Here is an 18,458-nt window from a genome sequence, read left to right as displayed (position 1 = left end):
ATCTTGCATCAGCCTGACATGGAGCGCTGCTCCACACAGCATCTGATTTGCTCATCAGCTGGCCCAGGGCCAGCAGTGGCTGCTGCCAGCTGGAAATGGGAAGACTTCGAAGTGGGCTTGGGACTAGGAGAGGAAGACTAGAAGCGCTGTCTGCAAGGTAGTGTCAACTCCAGTCAGTTTCAAGTTCTGTCCTTGGAAGAATTGAAAGAATATTTCAAACCAAAATTTGCAGTAGGTTAAGAAAGGAAATCCTGGCTGATCATCTGGGTTGGCTACAGTAGGATTCAACAAATGAACTCAGTCAAGAGTTTATGGAAAACAGAAAAGCAAGAAAAAGAAGGTATGATATCTTCAAAACAATCTTGGCAGCATTTATTTTTGGAGTTTGAACTTTCTGGAAGCAAATGATAAATACTCTGAAGAATAAAGGAATTACAGGAGAGAAAGGCTCCATCTTAAAGCTCTGATGCACTCTATAAGGAACCCTACGCTGTGCAAGCATCCTAAGAACTGATGATGTACCTGAAGCTACTGCTTTCAGGATCAAAAACCAAACAAAATACACACACACAAAAAAAAAACTAACTACCTCCCTAAGTAAAACAGTGATGCTTGCTTTTTTTTTGATCCCAGTTTTGTGCTTTGTCTTCACTGAATGTACTCTTGAGCTGGTCAATGCTAGAAGATGTAAGTTTGTAATAAGAATTCTCCCTACTGCAATAGTATCAGGTAGGGTATCAGGTAAGAAGGGAGAACTTCTGTGAGAAGTAGCACTGATGGGAAATACATGCAAGAGTTCACATTATTTTATATTTGAAGTAATTTGACTTTACATTACATGACTTATCAATGACTTCTCTAAATCACATCAACGCCATGTGTTTTCAATGCCTGATCTTAAGCACTTAATGTGTTTCTTAATTTATTACTTATGAGCTGAGTTAACAGAATGTAAAAACCTTTTATACAATGATAAAAAATAATTTATGTACTCTCAAGAACATAACCTAGATAAAACCCAAGCTGAAGCACAGTAACTCTTAATTGCAATCTGAGTGTGTGCCGAGATAGACCAATAAACCCGCAGAGAATTTTAATGCTGACAGATACTAGGTACAGGAACCATGAACAGCACTTCTGGAGTTAAATTCATATATTCTACTTCTGCATCTGGGGGTTAAACTCTTCTTGACAATTCCCTTTGGCTTACATTACTGAACTAGATAAGATAAAATTAAAAGTCCAAGCAATCATAAGCACACAGTCTTTTTTTTTTAAAAAAAAGATATGGGTTTATGCTGTAAGATAATGACTGACAGCTAATAAAAGTTTAAAGAATTAGCATAGCTGGAAACAGTATTACATGAAGTGAACCCAATGCTGCAACTTACCTCTTCCCTATGATTCTTTATTGGCATACAAAGAATACTCTGAGTCTTATACCCCGTGATCTGGTCGACTTCTGCATTGAATCGTGGATCCTGATATAGGAGAAAAAAATAATTAGTTGACTACTTGCTTAAAGACTGTTTCTTTTTCTTCCCTGGTTTAAAGGTTAAAAAAGTACAGTATCTGACTTAGCTAGTAATGGAACCTTTGCTATCTTAGGTAACAGTTAATAATTATATAAAGGTGTTACTGTCAGAGTGGGTTAAAAGGGAAAAAAAAACACAACAAAACATTTATGTGGAACATGAGTGCCTGTGGATATATACAACTGACAGAAAGAACAAGAAAACAAACAACTTTAGGAAAAGCCTTTCTTGAGCTTAGACCATCATTATAAAGAATTTATGCATGGAATAACTATCTCCAGTATAGCTTTTATCATCAAAAGGAAATTACAGAAACATACTGAAAGACATATGGCCAAAGAAAAAATTTCATGAAAGTGGTTAATGTTTTTGCTTTTACTCACTTACATCTTTTTTTTTTCAGCTGAATGTTGTTATAAAACTTCAAATCTCACTAAAATATAAATATAACTATATATATAGCTGCTGTTCTTTCTCTAGTAATTGATTTCAAGTTGAGCATGATGACTCAATACAAGGAAGAACTTTTAAAATACAAGGATAGGTGATGCCCCATTGGAGACATATCAACAAATATTTAGGCACTTTGTGAAAAAGCAAGTGTTTGCCGAAAATTAAAACAACATATGCAATCATACTGTGCTCCTTGCTGCTTCTGAAGAATAGTACTTGGTAATGGTACCCAATTCTGTAAACATGCTGAGATTAACCAAGAGATGATCAATCAGAAGTGGTAATTTTTTGCTCTCTATGCTTGTATTAGTTAATTAAATTTTCCATCATCCCTAGATTCAAAGCACAAAATAAGCATATCCAAAGAGCCTGGAATTAAAAGATGTTAAGAGGAGGTATAAGACAGGTCCTCTCCCAGTGCTGGATTCTCTTTCCTTTTTCATCTAGCCTTGCATTAAGTTATGCATATTGCAGAGTATTATTTCATTTGGGAGACTGCTATACAGTTCAAAGCCTCACCCTGTTCTTATTCATTCAGATCCTGCTCTTTGTGCCCCAGATATGATAAACTTCTCAAAATTATTTTCAGTCTCAGGACCGTAGTTTTGCAAATAATTACTCATGCTCATAACTTCATTCATTTTGGTGCGGAAGTATCTTATGTCCTTATACATAAACATTTGTGTGTCCAAAGCTAGAAATGTAAATACTGGTGTGTACATAACTGGTTAAGACGGGGCTGAAAATCTGACTGTCAAACTTAAATAATTGATTTTGATGCTACCATTCCTCTAGCATTAGTCATAGCTACAAGTTTCTGCATCTGTGTGCTTGTGTAATATGCCTATTCTAATAGGAAATTTGGTGTCAGGTTTGCCTCTTGACTGGTATAAGTCAACAAAGCTCCAAATACATATGCTAAAATGACAAAGTCACATCAGCTTTTTCTAGTTTCAAGATTTGTTCAAGATAGATTTTCTTGGTTTACCTCATACGCATTTTTGATGTTCAGAGGCTGGCCGATAGCAGCCACATGGCCCACGATGCCCTTGTTCCACTCAAGGCGAATGCAGCTGTTTGAAGCTTCTTCTAGGGTGGAGCCTTCAGCCACATCAAACAGTCTGCTTACAAGAAACTTCTCGTTAGAGCTATCCTCGCAGACCAAGAACAGGGAATAGCGATCAGCTGCTATAAGCTCATGGATATGTAGGAAAATTTTATGGCAAAGTGCTGTGACATCCAAGTGACTAGAAATATCTTTCACAAGTTCTAAGAGCCTTGAGCACTGATCCCCTGCACTGGTCCCAATCCTTGGAGATTGCAGAGGCATCTGTTCCTTCTTTTCAGAGCCAGAGAGGAAGGTCACTGCTCCTACTGAGTCCTTGACAAAAATAGGCCGTAAGGGTCTGTCAAATTCAGAAGCAGAGATTTTCCTCGCTGGCGTCCCAGAGTTGGTAGTCTCAGCACAGGCAGGCTGGTGACAAGCACAGGATTCACTCTGAGACTTGGTTCCCTCCTTGCAGACGGGGATGGTATGAACTCTCTCAGCAAACCATGCATTAACCATTTCTCTGTAAAACAAAAATAAAATGTAGTAAATAATATATGTTAAAAATCTTTAGGAACTAACACATATTTGAAGACGACACTGCAAAGAGGATAACTTTAAACTTTTTCATATAGTGGACATGAGTGCACCTTTAGAGTTCCTCTATATCAATATTTACCAATATTCTTCAGTTTTAGGCAGCACTTAGCCTAGGTTAAGTTTGTAATGTTTTATCCCCTGTAAAAAGGAAACTGTTTCCACCTAGAGGAAATACTTGAATAGGCCAGAGGAAGACTGCTTACTCTGTGGCTTTCAGAATACAGGAGATCAAAAGTTTACACTATAATCTAGTGCTTGAAAAGTTCAAGTCCTTCCCATTCCTAAGGTATGGAATTATTTATAAGATGTGTGTGTATATATATATATATATATATATATATATATATATATATATAAAATTGTGTGTGTGAAAATAAAGCTGTTTTAATTCTATTTTTCTAGACCATTTCTTAATGTTTTAAGAGATGGTTTTGAACTTCAATTCTGTCAAAGCACCTGCAACCTCTCCTATTTTTATGTTGTTCTTATGTTATTTGTCCACTATTTTAAGTTAATTTTCCCTGCTGTCTCACAACTCATGAAAAATGCTGTTTGAGTCAACATTGAAGCTTTGCTTAAAAACTGTCAGAAAGAAACATGAATATTTCTAATTCAAATCTCTTCAAAACAATGAAAACATGTTGTTTTCATATCTCTCCCATTTAAGTTCCTTGAGGATAAAACTCATTGCCTAATTCAACCCAAAATAATGTTTTTGAAGTGTTTAAAAATTAATAGTAAAATTTTAAAATATATTTTTAATGTTAAATCTCCAGAACTTCAATTATATCCTCCCTAAATGCAGCCTATCTTGAATTATCCATAAACACATCTAACATCAAAAAAAAACTATACTAAAAAACTATAAAAAAAACTATACTTTATCACTGTAATATTTACTTGTCAAAAATCCTTTTTTTTTTTTTTTTCAAATTTCATTTACTCTATGCTGTGAGGAAACCTTGTCACATGATCTGCTCTCAGAAGAAATGCTTTTTATGAATTACATAATGTTTGCCCTACAAACAGCAAATATCCTATTAAAAAGTCTGATCTCTTGGAAGCCTTTCATGGTGGTCATATTTTAAATTTGGGATATTTTTTATTTGCTCAGCAGACCACAGGAATTTCAAGACTGAAGCTGAATGAAACCACGGAAATTAATCAGGTTAGTCAGCCTCTGATCAGTTACATGCATTAGTATATCTTAAATTTGTAAATGATAGTACATAGCCTTTTTTTCTTATAGAACAGCTTCATCTATGTTGTAGAATGCAATGATGCAAGTTAGTTGTTAATTGTTAATTCAGAGTAATATAGCTGATTAAAATCTAAAATCCACCAATACTATCTTTATTAAGAAGCAGTCCATAACAGGAGACTTATTTGCCTTATGTTGTGAAAGAGTTTCTCAGATTCTGCAATCACATACAATTTGGAGGCCTCAACTGTAGGAAAACATACTATGAAAAATTGAATTAATTTCGGAAACAGTGTGAGTGTAAAGAGAGCACTTGGGCAAAAGAAAGTCATTATGTTACTGTACCCATCCCACCTCTTTGTGAACTACTTAATAATTTAGCCCCCACCTCAAAAAAAAAGTGTTTTGTTTTTTTTTTTGAGGCAGATCTCATTCAATACAGCACTGTGAAACCAAGTCCTCTTATTCACACCAGTGCAACTCCAGATAAGTAGGTAGACTATTTTTTTTCCTCCTCATCATGCAAAACCTTACACAGATGGGTAATATCATTCATAGCCTCACTGACCTTCAAGGCTGACTGGTTAATGTGGTCACACATCACGTGTGTGATGCACATCTGTGAATCTTCTGAAGACGAGAGTCTTGAGTTGTAAGGGTCTTTGTCCAAAACCACTGAATGAAATGTTGGACACAGTTAAGGCAGTGGGAGTTTTGCCTCAGAGTTCCACCAAGCTAGAATTTCATTCCTTGTTTTTACATTTTCCATGAAGCTCCTGGAACAGTGCTTACCGTAGCAGTAATATACCTCAGTCAACATCTATTATAAATTTCCCAGCAATACAAAGCTAGTCCAATTACTGGAAACATGGTGCCAGAGAACACTATGAAATTCCATTGTTATTCTGAAAGGGTTTTGGTTCATTGCTTAGCTACTTATTAGTAAAGGAAGTAAACTCTGCTTTTTAAGTATATTCATAAAAGCTACCAGTGATCCTTCTTGATTACAGCAGCAATATATACTTTTTGTGAAGTCATCTCATCCAAATACTTCACACAATGAAGAAACATAAGGAGCAATTAATGTATTATTAAGACTATGATTTTAACAAGATTATTTGATAGTACTTAATCAGCATAAATACCAGATGTGGGAGTTGCGACCATGTATTGTTGAAATACATATAATTTGCACAGGGCAAAATCACACTTGCAAAAGCTGTTTCAGTGAGAGCCAAAATAAGAAGCTAGCATTTGATAACATTTGAATTTTTCATTTTAAAATTGAATGAGAAAGCAGAATAAAAAATAGTAATGAAAATGACCAAAAATATCCTTAAGAAAAAAAAAAGAGAACAAAATGCAAAAATTTTTAGGTAAGCACAATACAACTTCTAAAATCAGTGCTTATAACTTGTCATCACACGTGCTTTTTATTTGGGTTCTTTTTGTTTGATTCTTCAACAGAAGCAATTACTTGGAAATTTTAGCTTTTTCTAAACAAAATTGAGCATCTAGCACTAAGGCTTCAGAGACAAACCTGAAAACACGAGCTGTGTGCATGTAAAGTCTCAGACACAGAAAAGTAAATAGAGAATGATCAATAGTTTGAAAAGAGGGCTTGTGAGCTGAGCCAGTTTCACATTTGTGCATGCGGACTTGATTTTTGAACGTAGAGGACTGGCATCCATGTAAAATAAGACTTAAAAGAGACTGTAATAACATATAACCAGATGGAAGCTTTCTTCAACTAGCCAGCAATTAGGTACAGTGATTTGTCTAGGCACGTTTGGAAACGGATCAGCGTGAACCTGTACTATTGCTGAGTGACAGCAATTTTAGAGTAATCTGATTTTCTGCTTATTTACACATGAGAAAGTGAGAATATAAAACGCTACCATTTTGGTTAGCTCTGTTTTACACTGAATTTACATAGGTGGATATGTTGATACAAGACATAAGGCAGAAAAAGATTCAGGTCCCCCTTATGGACAAAACAAAAGCTAAAGCAGAAATTTGGCTTATCATTTGAAACTTGCCTTTTTACTACTTCTTTACTTTTGTGTAATGATGTCTTCTGGCTTTAACACTGTAGTAATAATAATCAGTAAAAACAATATATGCTGAATTCTAATACCAATTCTCACACTGTGGCCATGAAATAATTTAGTTTTTACCTTTTTGGCTTTTCACTGTGTAAAATAAGCTTTCTAATGTTTCTCTATCTGCTGGAGGTTGTTGAGGGATGTGGAACATAACTGTAAAGCCTTTCCAGTGAAAGTAATTACATTTCTTTAATAAGGACTGGCTACTTGTTAGCTGTCTGCATTACTTATACAATGCTTTGACATTGAACAGAACTGTATGTGAAGCTGCATAATTACAAGCAACATATTCCTCTCCCCCTTAATGTCCCTTAGATGATGGTCCAATAAATTGCCAACACAGCGTGCAATTTTCAAACAGCTCTGTAGGTTCACAGCAACAAAAAAATCCTTAGCTATGCATTTTAAAGTATGGTTTTCAACTTCAAACCATTTAGGCATTTTAGTTTAGGCAACAGGAAAGCTGCTCAAATTCAGCTGGAATAAGAACAGTGTTCACTGACCTTTACTGAATGCCTCTTCTAACAAGGAAACTATTTAGCTCGCTTTACTCATACAGTTATGGGTGGAAGAACTAGCATTTCACATTAACTGGCATATTCTAGCTCTATTTGAAATCTATGAGATGAAGTCTTGACGTACGTTTGCTTGTTGACTTTCTATCCTATTTAACAATGTATGACAAGTATTATTACAAACAACTATTTTCTCAGCACAAGGCTAGCTCAAAGTATTTGATACCAGACACATACTGAACCACAGGTAAGTGACTGGAAATTAGTAACAAGTGCTAAATGTGACTAAGATGTGATTTTGAAAGGACTACGTGAAGAAACAAACACTTGTGACCACTCTATTCATACGAGTAGCCTTCAGTAAGCATTGGCGTTGTTAAGAGCTGACGGTAAGGACCAAACCCTTGCAAAAATTACGTTAAGGTGAAAGTAAGTTTAGAAGTTACAGCAGTGTGTTAAACAGGAGCAGATACTGATTCATAGTGATCTACACAGATAGTTAAAACCAATGCAATGTTTCCATCACAGCAAAGCTTTTTAGTCACTGCAGGTTAAGGAGATACAGACATCTACACTCATTCCTCATGTGCTGCATACATCCTTCTCTGCAGTATGGTCTTTTACTGCGCTATGAGCTTCCACCTGAGAAAGCTATGATTTATTCCGGAGTTCATAAGCACAACTACGAAGTAACCATTCTTTAATCACTTCTTTCAGTCTTTCCTCTCAACTTCAAAGGATCATGATAATAGCGACTGCTGAATTTGGCAGGTGATCTCATCAGCAGATGATAAAATTTGAGAGGAATTTTCAAGAGGGGATGAGAAGCAGATGAAAATACAATGGAAGATAAAACATTTTAAGGAAAAAAAAAGATTGTGTGATCCTCTTTGTAATCACTTGTATCCAACTACACACGTATTATCTGCATTGCATTATCACTCAGGAACTTCAGAAGAGCTAAGACTCGCCCTGGTGTGTTAAAGATTGTACAGGAAGTAGAACTGTCCTTGAAGCAAGAGGTTTGCAATTTGAATAGGCAACAAAAATAGAAAAAAATCAGTGGTTGAGAAAACATAGGCACAAGGAAGAGACATGGCTTGAGACAGTTCAAGCAGTTATACCTCAAAAGAACCTCAGCTTGATTTTCTGTGCCTTACTTATCAAAACATGCTGACCTGACACTAATTACTATTCTACTCACACACTGGGAACGTTAAATAATTTACTGCACCCATCTTTGTGTCCTTGAGATTATCTTCAGAATACACCACATACTTCTCAAAAAAAAAAAGGCAAAAAAACACAAAACCACCTGGTAAAGATGTTTAAAGAGTAACAGCGAAATTATAGTTGCTTTGCTCACACGTTCACATATGTAAGACCATACTTGTGTGACCATTCAGTGAATATTTAGAATCGTTGGACAAAATCTGCAAAAACAGAGCACAAAAATAATACTGAGAGGCAACTATGACAGTATGCTGCATCCTATTCATCTTGGACAAAGATATGTAATAATTACTGTACCATGAAAGTAACAAATGTTGAGTGGATTTTAGTGAAACAACAAATAATTTCCCATACATTTTCTCTGTTGCTCATAAATCGTTCAGGTATACAACATGTAATATTTCAGCAGTTGTGTAGAATGTTTTGCTAGTTTTTCATTTAAACTGGCAGTTACTGATAATACACTTCAAGAGAGGGATTCAATCCAAACTTGCCTACTACAGAATGGCAGCTTTTGAGTATCCGAGTTCCTGTGGCCTAATCCTGCTAGTGTTGAAGTCAACAATATTTCAAGCCAAGCCTGTTATCTGTTTCTCAATTGCTTTCCTTAATGTAACCACTAGATGTCTTCAAATTTCTTTCCCATGTCTTGACATAATTTAGATATAGAAATCATTTAAAGGGTTAACAAATTGAAATCTATTCAATTTTAACAAATGAGTATGAAATTCACAACAAGCATCTTGGATATTCAATTTGCCTTTCCATTTTGTTTCTAGTACATCCTATTTCACAATCATTTTTGAAGTGTTTTTGTCTCCTTTCTAGCTATGGAAAGATTTAAATAAACTGTGCAAGGCCTCATTAAATGGAAATACTAAAAATAACTGTAAAAATGTGTTTACACATGAACTAAAAAAGACAGACAACAACTGCTTTTCCTTAAACCCTTGTCCAGTTATAGTTACTAGAGATGCTATTCCTATGTGGTAGGCAAACAATTTGTGAAGACAAAATACAACTTAAAGTTGATGTCAATTTTTGGGCACAACTTGGTTAAATATATAAACTTATATTTAATGTTAAACATGCAAGTTGTCCGATGGATTTCAATTTGAATACAGATCTAAATGAAGAATTCTGATTCTGGACTCAAATCATGGTCATGAAAGAGTAAAATAACTTTTTGGAACTATGAAATAATATAAATCTTGTCTGATGCTCATATTATTTTTAAAATAGGAGGCAGAGGTCAATTTATTATTTGAAGCAAAAGTATTAGAAACGGGAAACTCTTTAACAGACTGTTCTCAGCTATTTTCACGTTTTCTTTAAGAAAACTGCAAGCCTAACTTTTAACAAGAATTGCTGTCTTCCCTAAAACGAACTTTCTATTCACAGTATAAAGAAAGACACAGTAAATCCTCAGAGACTGAAGGTCAAATTCTAAAACATGACCTTTTATTTCTCCTCCAAATGTTTACTTCTCATTGCAGGCTCAAAAAAAATCTTAAAAATAACCATGGATCTAATTATTTTGTTGTGGAAAGCAATAGCACAATGCCAGTGGCTTTGGTGAATGACTGATTAAAAGTTAAGTGTACACCTGCCTGGAGACTTCCCATAAATCTTAGGCACTGGTTCAGTTCCACTTAAAGTCCCAAAACAGGGGTTAAGTAGGACTTAAGTGGTGCAGAGGCTTTGGGCTGGCCCTCTGTGCTGGGGTGAGTTCACCACAATGCACAAATAAATGGGAAAATATATATCTTTTACCAAGCAAATATATTTTGTGGCTATATTTTCAGTGCCAGACCTAATGTGAAATTACAACCATTGAGTAATTCACAAGGGCCATTTGATCAGGGTTTCTTTTCTGGCACTTTGTAAATAGCTCCTTTTGTACTTAATGCTGTTCCCCCCCCTCCCCTTAAAAAAAAAAAAAAAGTAAATCTTATAAATCAAGATGCATTCCATATAAATATACATTTCTTTGCCAGTAAGGAAAAGAAAGACTTGTATTTTGTGATTTTATTAATTATATTTATTAATGACAAAAGCAAAATGCCTCCTCCTTAATGCTGAAAATGAAAACAGGTTGTTGCATATTAGTTCAAGTCAAGAATGTATTGTCTAAACTGGCTTTGTTTCTTACTCTGGATCATATATTCTCCCCACAGTTCAACTTTAATCTAGCATTCAAATAAGCATGAATATAGGCTATGATATTTAAATGTACTTTCTTTGATCTGACAACATCACAGGTGATGTGTCATGAATTTTATCCTTGTGCTTGTTAGCTAGCAAAATTTCTACACCCTAGAAACCTCCCTTCAGCTTCAAAATCAGATTGGTGTGATATTTTTATTTTATATCCGTAGTCTTTGTACTAATCCTGTGCAAAGACATGAATTTCCTCCTCATGTAAGCAGCTGGCAATTGTGAAGATTCAACAGATACCCAACATAAAAGTTTCACGAACTTCTACAATTTTAAAAATAAAAGGTGTCTAACTTCCTTGTCTCCCACAAGGGCGACGTATACCTCAACTCCACTTTCTTTCCCGTTGCCATAAATTTAGACCCTGTTCTCTAAATTCATCCTACTAACAGCAACAAGAATGGAAATGAATTTCAAACACCTATCGGTATTACCACAAGCACTGTAATACAATACTAAAGTTACCCTGAACCCAAAGAAGGCAGGAAGATGTTAATCGTAGTCCACCTTATTTTCTACCTGGCCACTAAGGTTCACCAGTAGTATTTTAGTTAATGTGCTGACATGCCTGTTTGTTTCTTGATTGCCTAAGGCAAACAGTAAGTACTAAAAACTTGTTCTTCTTGCAGATGCTCAGTACTATCTGCTGACTAGTTTACCTTCATGCCAAAGATTCTGTGTAGGAGTTCAGCTTATAGCTTTTTGGGAATTAAAGATAGAAATCACTTACTAGAAATTTATAACTGTTTCTCAAATGATATTTTCTTCAGTCTCCAGTATTTGCTGTTTTAAACTTTGTTTCCAAAATACTCAGGCACAGACCTAACTTTATTTCCAAGAATAAATGCCAAAAATACTTAATCACATTTACAACTTCATTAACGTGGATAACATTCAAAAAACATTCAGGATGGTAAGAAATCAAGAGATTGAAATATTTTGGGATGTACTTTGCAGTTGTCAAGAAAGGCAAAAGGGTATGGAGACTATAAATGAAATAACTATGGAGATCGTTAGACCTACAAGAAAGCTTTCCAAGATTTCATAGAAATTTTTTTTTTCTGTACTCCTTTCTTAGAAGAGCTCTGTAAATATCTAATAGAAGTAAGTGGGAGAAAACATTCAAATCCCTGCATTAACACCACTGCTTCCTGTGGTTTTCTAGATATGGTCCAAAGAATCAGTGGGTCTGCCGTCCACTTGTAAATGCTTCACATCAAGTAACTTAGAAAAGCAAATCTACTTTCAGCATATTTGAACAATTTGCATAGGATTCTGTGCCTCCACTGGAAAGTTGTAAGGGGTCCTTCAATCACAGAAGTTTAAAAACCACTGCCTACTTACCACGGTCACATTAAGGATGAATATGGCTCATACTTGTATATTCTTAGGATTAGTATTTTTTCCATAAGCCATTTTTTTTTAAGAAAAGCTAGACCAAAACACATTTCAGTGCAGAAAATTTTATATACTTATGTCTTTGATAATCTGAATTCTCATACACTTGCTCAAAAAATCATTTCCTTTCAATTAGAAAAAAATAAGCACACATTACCAAACAAAGCAAGGACATCCTTACAGATAATATTTATGAGATTAAACATAAATAGCCAGCTCAAAAGGAATGGCATTTTTGAAAAGCCCTCTAGACACGGAGACTAGAAGGCAAGTGTCCTAAGTACACCAGGCAGCACATTACAAACTGATTGTCCGCCAACCACCAAGAAGAAAAAACGACTGTACTTGAGTTATTTTCAAAGTAATAAATGTAATTGATATATTCAAATTGTGCAATCTCTGAATTCCAGCAAAGTGCAGGTTCCCAGTAAATGCCACTTCTGGAATCCTCAGTGAAGCACTATGAAGTACCATGCTGTTAAGGACATTTATTTTTCCAAAAACCACCCCACCTTAATTCATTTGTAAATATTTCCCAGCCTGGTTTAATAAGCCAAGATGTATTTATAACAAAATAACCCTATTTCCAGTGAGAGACATACAAGAGTTGGTTTAATAATTTATATCTGTTGTGCCATACATTTAGGAAGCCAGACAAAAACTGTCTGGAACAATGCAGATGTCTCTAACCGAGAAGAATTTTTACTTTGGTTGTTTTGGCAGCCTGCTGCTTGTGATCGCAAAGAGCACCAAAAGAGAATCCCTCTCATATCTGTAAGAGTAGGGACAAGCAGGAAGTTAGAAATACACAAGTATTCCACAGAGGGTTAAAGTAAGTATGAAGTTTGAACGTGAAAATGCATGGATTATTTTTTAAAGGAAATATGGAATGATAGAACTTTAGGAAGACAAAAACGGCAACAAGATTCAGTCATAAATGCAGTACAGTTTTGTGACAATAACATCAAATTATACTTTAAAGCTTCTGAACATGAGCTATAAAGTGTCTTTAAACAACACTATGGGTAAACTCAAGGCAATCTAAAATAAGTATTGTTTTGCTTGAAGACTTTTCTGCTTTCTGGGAAGCCAAAATACGATACGCAATTCTAAAACTTTGAAAGAGGAAAAATAACAAGAGGAGCTGAAACAAAAAGCAAGAAAATATATTGCTTAAATTTAGTAGGAGCCAGGCATTTAGGAATTCTTGAACCCCTAAGCGTGCAGTAAGAAACCCTCCAGCCAGAAGGTCTGCCAACCAGCAGACTGAATCCCTAAGTGAACCAAATTCATCTCTGATAAAACTTCACTGAGTGCTGGTGACATACTTCCCCTTTGTTGTTCTGCACTTTGATCAGCCTGTAGCACTTCATGGATAATAGCTATTTATATTATCTCTGTATACCATTTGTCTCCCTGGTACAAAAGAAAGTAATAAATAACTGATTCTGTAGCTTCCTACTTATGGGATCGCAGTTTGTTCACATACTGAAAGGAGGGATAAATTTAAAGCTATTCATCTGTACATGCTTGTGGGATTGCAACCTTGTGCTGTGCAGGTGGAAGTCAATCATCCGAGCTTTATCGCAGAACTTGTCAGTGCACCTAGCCATCAGAGACTTGAGGGAGGCAGCAATGTGGCCTGCCTCCAGACACAGTCAGCCTCAAGGCTTTGCAGGATCAAAACACAAGGTGTAAACCCTTTGGATATAATTATCTCCTGCAACACGTTTTAGGGGTGAGGACAAAAGCAGTCATTAACCAGAGGACCTGCAGCCCTTCTCCCCAAGCATCCAGAATGTCTACTGGTGAGCCTATCAACTCTGCCAGTTGTCACACCCATGTTACAAACAACAATTAATACAAATGAGTAAAAGCAAATGCTTTCTTTTGAAGTGCCACCCTGTCAGAAAATGTGTAAGTTAAACGATGAAAACTGATACTAACATGAAACTGATGCATGCAAAATGGAATAGTTACCACTCGCTCCATGAATATAAGATATGACTCCCATACTTAAAAAATAAATAAATAAAATCTGCAGCATAAGACTACCCAAAGTATTTATTTTATTAGTATTAATTAGACACCTAATTCTACAAACAATTTTTGGAGGCAGAATTACCAGAACACTGCAGGAATTAATTAATTACACAGAAATATAAAAATTAATGCCTAGCATAAAATGCAATTGCTAAATTAGGGTCTGACTCAAAGCCAATTATCATTAGTAGAAAGGGCTTGTATTACTCTGTAATAAGTGGTTTAGCTGGTGATCTGTTCCTGCATGCGAATATTTGAAAAACACAGAGAGAAACTTTTGCCATTAGCAATTATGCCTAGTGTTGAGGAGTAGGATATGCAAGATATGCCTCTGCTCTGTAAGATACCACAGTAACTAACTTTTGGTCAACTGCTTTCAGGACCTGTGAGGACTTATGCATATTATAAAGAAGAAAAAAAACCAAACAACAACAATAACAATAAAAAAACAGCAGTAAATTAAGATTAGAAAACAGTAAGAACTAGCTCAAGGAGTATTGTTTTACTTGACAGAATAAATCTAATGCTAATTAACCGAAAGATTCACAGCATAGTCTGTTCAATGTACTGCTGTAGCACAAAGTTTCAACTAAAACAAAGCATAGCATTAAATGTTAGTGGGCTGTGGTTTTTTTCCCCCCTTTTTAAGCTCTAATGTTCTACATTGTAGTGCTATTTTAAACATTTTATCAGGTTTACAGGGTATCATTTCAGTGAATAAAACCTGAACCATACAATTGAGTAACTCACAACTTGCCTAATCAAATACAAGCTAACATATGAAATAGGCATTCCTTATTAAATATTTATAGTTTGCTATTTAGACAGTAATACAAAAAAGAAAAAAAGGCACTCCATGCAAAACAACAGAGAAGATAGTTTCAAAACTAATACAATGTTTTCATCTCTATAAAACCATCACGATTACTGCCAAGCAACAACTCCAAGTCAACAGTTTTTCTGCAAAACCTTCTCTAAATGCAGAGGCATTGCTGTCACGAAGACACGACTGGATTGTATTTGGGGAACTACTGCCTGCTTAACACTGCCTCAAACACAAAGCTGCCTCAGCGTAAGAAAGAGGCTAACCAAACCCCTCCAAGGGGAAAACAAATCTGACACAGCAGTTACTATTAATTAGCATTCCTATTTGTTCGATACTACTTCCAGTTTCCAAAGGAAGTGTGACAAGCTGGACTAATAAAATGCTACTTCTCAAAGCTACTAACACCCTATTTCCTGGGCAAACAAGCTACCCTTCAGTTATATACCATGAACTAGTGTTCTGCAGAATACCAAAGTTAAACACTTCCATCAGCTATACCTATGCACAGCCTTTTTTAAAAATTCAACATTTTAAATACTTATTTAAAGGCATTTTTTATTACTTTTCTGCTAAATGAACCTAAGGAAGAAGCAACAGAGGAAAGAGGGACTGTGTGACAGATGGTCACAAGAAAGCAGGTGACCCCCAAAGCCTTCTGGCTTGCTGTGAGTCAATTATTAATGGGGATTTCTCTTCTTACCGCCCCATCCCATGCAGAGAGGAGCAGCAGCAAAGCCTCATTCAGAATGCAGCCATCCCTGCTAAGTGACTTGGGAAAGAAGTAAATCAGCAGCAGTGAGCAGATGGAGAGGAGAGGAGAGGAGAGGAGAGGAGAGGAGAGGAGAGGAGAGGAGAGGAGAGGAGAGGAGAGGAGAGGAGAGCCCGCGGAGGTGGTGTGTCCAAGGACCAAACCACAGGACTTACTAACCCGAGCTCTCCACTGAGATATACCGTGGGAGCCGCAGATTGCCTGTGCTCAGCATCCCCACTGCTTTGTTTATCGGAAAATATTCAAAATGGAAACCTGACTCCACTTCTAAAAATAGCTGAATTTACTCAGTTTCAACTCGAAGTCCCACTACTGAAGTGTGACAACGGTGAGCAAATACCTCGTCTTATCTCCAAAAGGCAGCATGTCAGGCCAGGGGGGAAAGCCCAGATGAGCTCTTCGGATCTTTACATTAGCTCTTGGCAAAAACCAAACCCGAAGGACGGGAAGCGAGGAGCAGCCGCCCCCGGGCGCAGGGGAACTCGCAGCCGCTGCCTGCCCTGCGCCGCAGCCCGGCTCCGCGCTGCCCCCTGCCGGCCACGACGGCTGCAGAACGGCGAGCCCCAATCCCAATCCCAGCCCCAATCCCAATCCCAGCCGGTCTCGGCCCCTAAACCTACAGAGCCAGGGGCTCGGCTGCGCTCTTTAAGGACAGTCCCAGTTTGGGGGTGACAAGTAGCGCCTCGCTGCCCCTCCCGGCCGGCCGGCATCTCCCAGCGCTTCGCTGCGCTTCCCTCGGGCCGGCGGGGCCGGGCAGGGAGCAGCCCTCTGCCTGCTGCTCGGGGGCGAGGGCAGCCTCCGAGGGGGGAGGAGAGCCCCCTAGGGGCGAGGACAGCCCCCCAGGGGTGCCTGCCCCGGAGCCGCCGCCGGCTGCTTTCGGTCTTTGCTCTTTTCGAGGGTGGGGGTGGGGGAACGGCTTTTTTCTTTCCTTCGGGGACAGCGAAGGGGAACCGAGGAGCGACCTTTCGCCGCCGAGGAAGGCTCTGCCTCCGCCCGCCGCCTCGCCAGCCTTACCTTGTGGCTTTCCTAACAAAGTAGGAGCGGGCGAAGTCGCAGTGATCGTCCAGCCACGCTTCCACCGCTTCCTGCTCCGGCGGGGGGCGGCAGCTGCGCTCCATGCTCCGCTCCCACAGCCCTGCCCGCTCCCTTCGACCCCCTTCAGCGCCGCCCGACCTCCTCCGGCCGGGGGCCGCCCCCGCCCCGCGCCCAGGTGCTCGCCCGAAGCGGGCGGGAGGAAGCCCCGGCCCCGCCGCCGCACCTCAGCGCATCCCCGGCCCGCGGCGGGCAGGCGGCTCCACCTCCCGCAGCGCCCCCGCCCCGCTCGGCACGGCTCGGCACGGCTCTGTCCCGCACGGCACGGCTCAGTCCCGCCGCGGGGCACCGGCGGCAGCCCCCGACCCCGCCGCCTCCGGTGCTCGGCGCTGAGGAGGGCGGCGGCAGGAGGAGGCGTCCTCCGTGTGCTTGGCCAGGGCAGGGAGAAACCCCAAAGCGATGAAGAAGGGAATTGTTCGCCCCGAGCCTGCCGAGGGAACACCTCCCCGCCTTCGGTTATTTGCCCTTCAAGGTGTGGCCTGGCGAAGCCCGCTTAGAAAAAGTGGTGAAATCAGAAGGCTCCGTGGAGTGATTCACGGTTGGGTGTCGATATAAGCCCTGGCTTTTCGATCCTTCTTGCCTCCAGCGAGGCTTTTAGGTTCGCTTTAGACACTCAGTGAACGCAGCCTAGCTCTGAAGATGCTCCAGACTCACAGCTACTTTTTTTTTTTTTTTTTTTTTCCCTCTGATATTAGCAGGATTAAAAGTATGGGTTAGTGCTGAGCATCACTTCCCTGTACTGTAGTTCCACTCTAACATATGCATGTGCACACTTTTACAATAATTGACTGCATTCCCAAAAAACCTCACACGAAGTATGATGCACAGGCATAGTTTCCTGTGTCATCACATGTGGTATCTTTGGAGGTCAATACCAGTAAAAAGCAGCAGCAGGTTTCTGTGGAAAGGGATATATAGGGTCTTTAAAACGATTCTCCTGCATGATAAATTGAGAAAGATAATAGAAAGTAAAAGGTTTTCTGCCCCTCGTAAAGCCTTTCAGTGTATGCAGGGTGGTGCACTTCAGACAGAGCACACATCCCCGCACACCTTTGTGATTTTTGGCAGTGCACGTAGAGACTTGCCTCCAGCCCCAGCAGGAGAGGGGGGTTCTGCAGCACGAGCAGAGGCAGCGGCAGAAGCTTCATGGCAAAGGGATTAAGAGCCTGTCCGTGAGCTTGGGGGAAATTTTTTTCTTCTGTGTCTTTGTGTAACATCTGTCTTTTGGCTGCAAGAGTTTGTGTAATACGAGCGCACAGCAAGGGAAGGTTTACATCAACATAACTCTGTTATACAAGGAATCTCAGGAGAAATGTGCACGGTGACCAAAGAGCAAGATGTGAAGATAAACTGGTTAAGACATGCCACAGGAGTCAAGCCACTAGTCCAGGCAAAGAGAAGTCTTTCAATGGGGAAATTCAGA

General features: G+C 38.7%; 1 protein-coding gene across 1 annotated transcript in view; it reads right to left on the bottom strand.

Annotated features, from left to right (window-relative positions):
- PDE5A (phosphodiesterase 5A) overlaps positions 1-17,228 on the bottom strand; it is a 64,531-nt gene extending 47,303 nt beyond the window's left edge. The window contains 3 exon segments of the mRNA XM_040556214.1: positions 1,392-1,481; positions 2,977-3,559; positions 16,958-17,228. Of these exon segments, the coding sequence (XP_040412148.1) occupies positions 1,392-1,481; positions 2,977-3,559; positions 16,958-17,061 (777 nt within the window). The 5' untranslated portion in view covers positions 17,062-17,228.
- Positions 17,229-18,458: the final 1,230 nt, after the last annotated feature.

Source organism: Cygnus olor, chromosome 4, assembly GCF_009769625.2.
Source record: "Cygnus olor isolate bCygOlo1 chromosome 4, bCygOlo1.pri.v2, whole genome shotgun sequence".
Classification (NCBI taxonomy): domain Eukaryota; kingdom Metazoa; phylum Chordata; class Aves; order Anseriformes; family Anatidae; genus Cygnus; species Cygnus olor.
The sequence above is the reverse complement of the archived record's forward strand: the minus strand, read 5'-3'. Positions and strand labels throughout refer to the sequence as shown.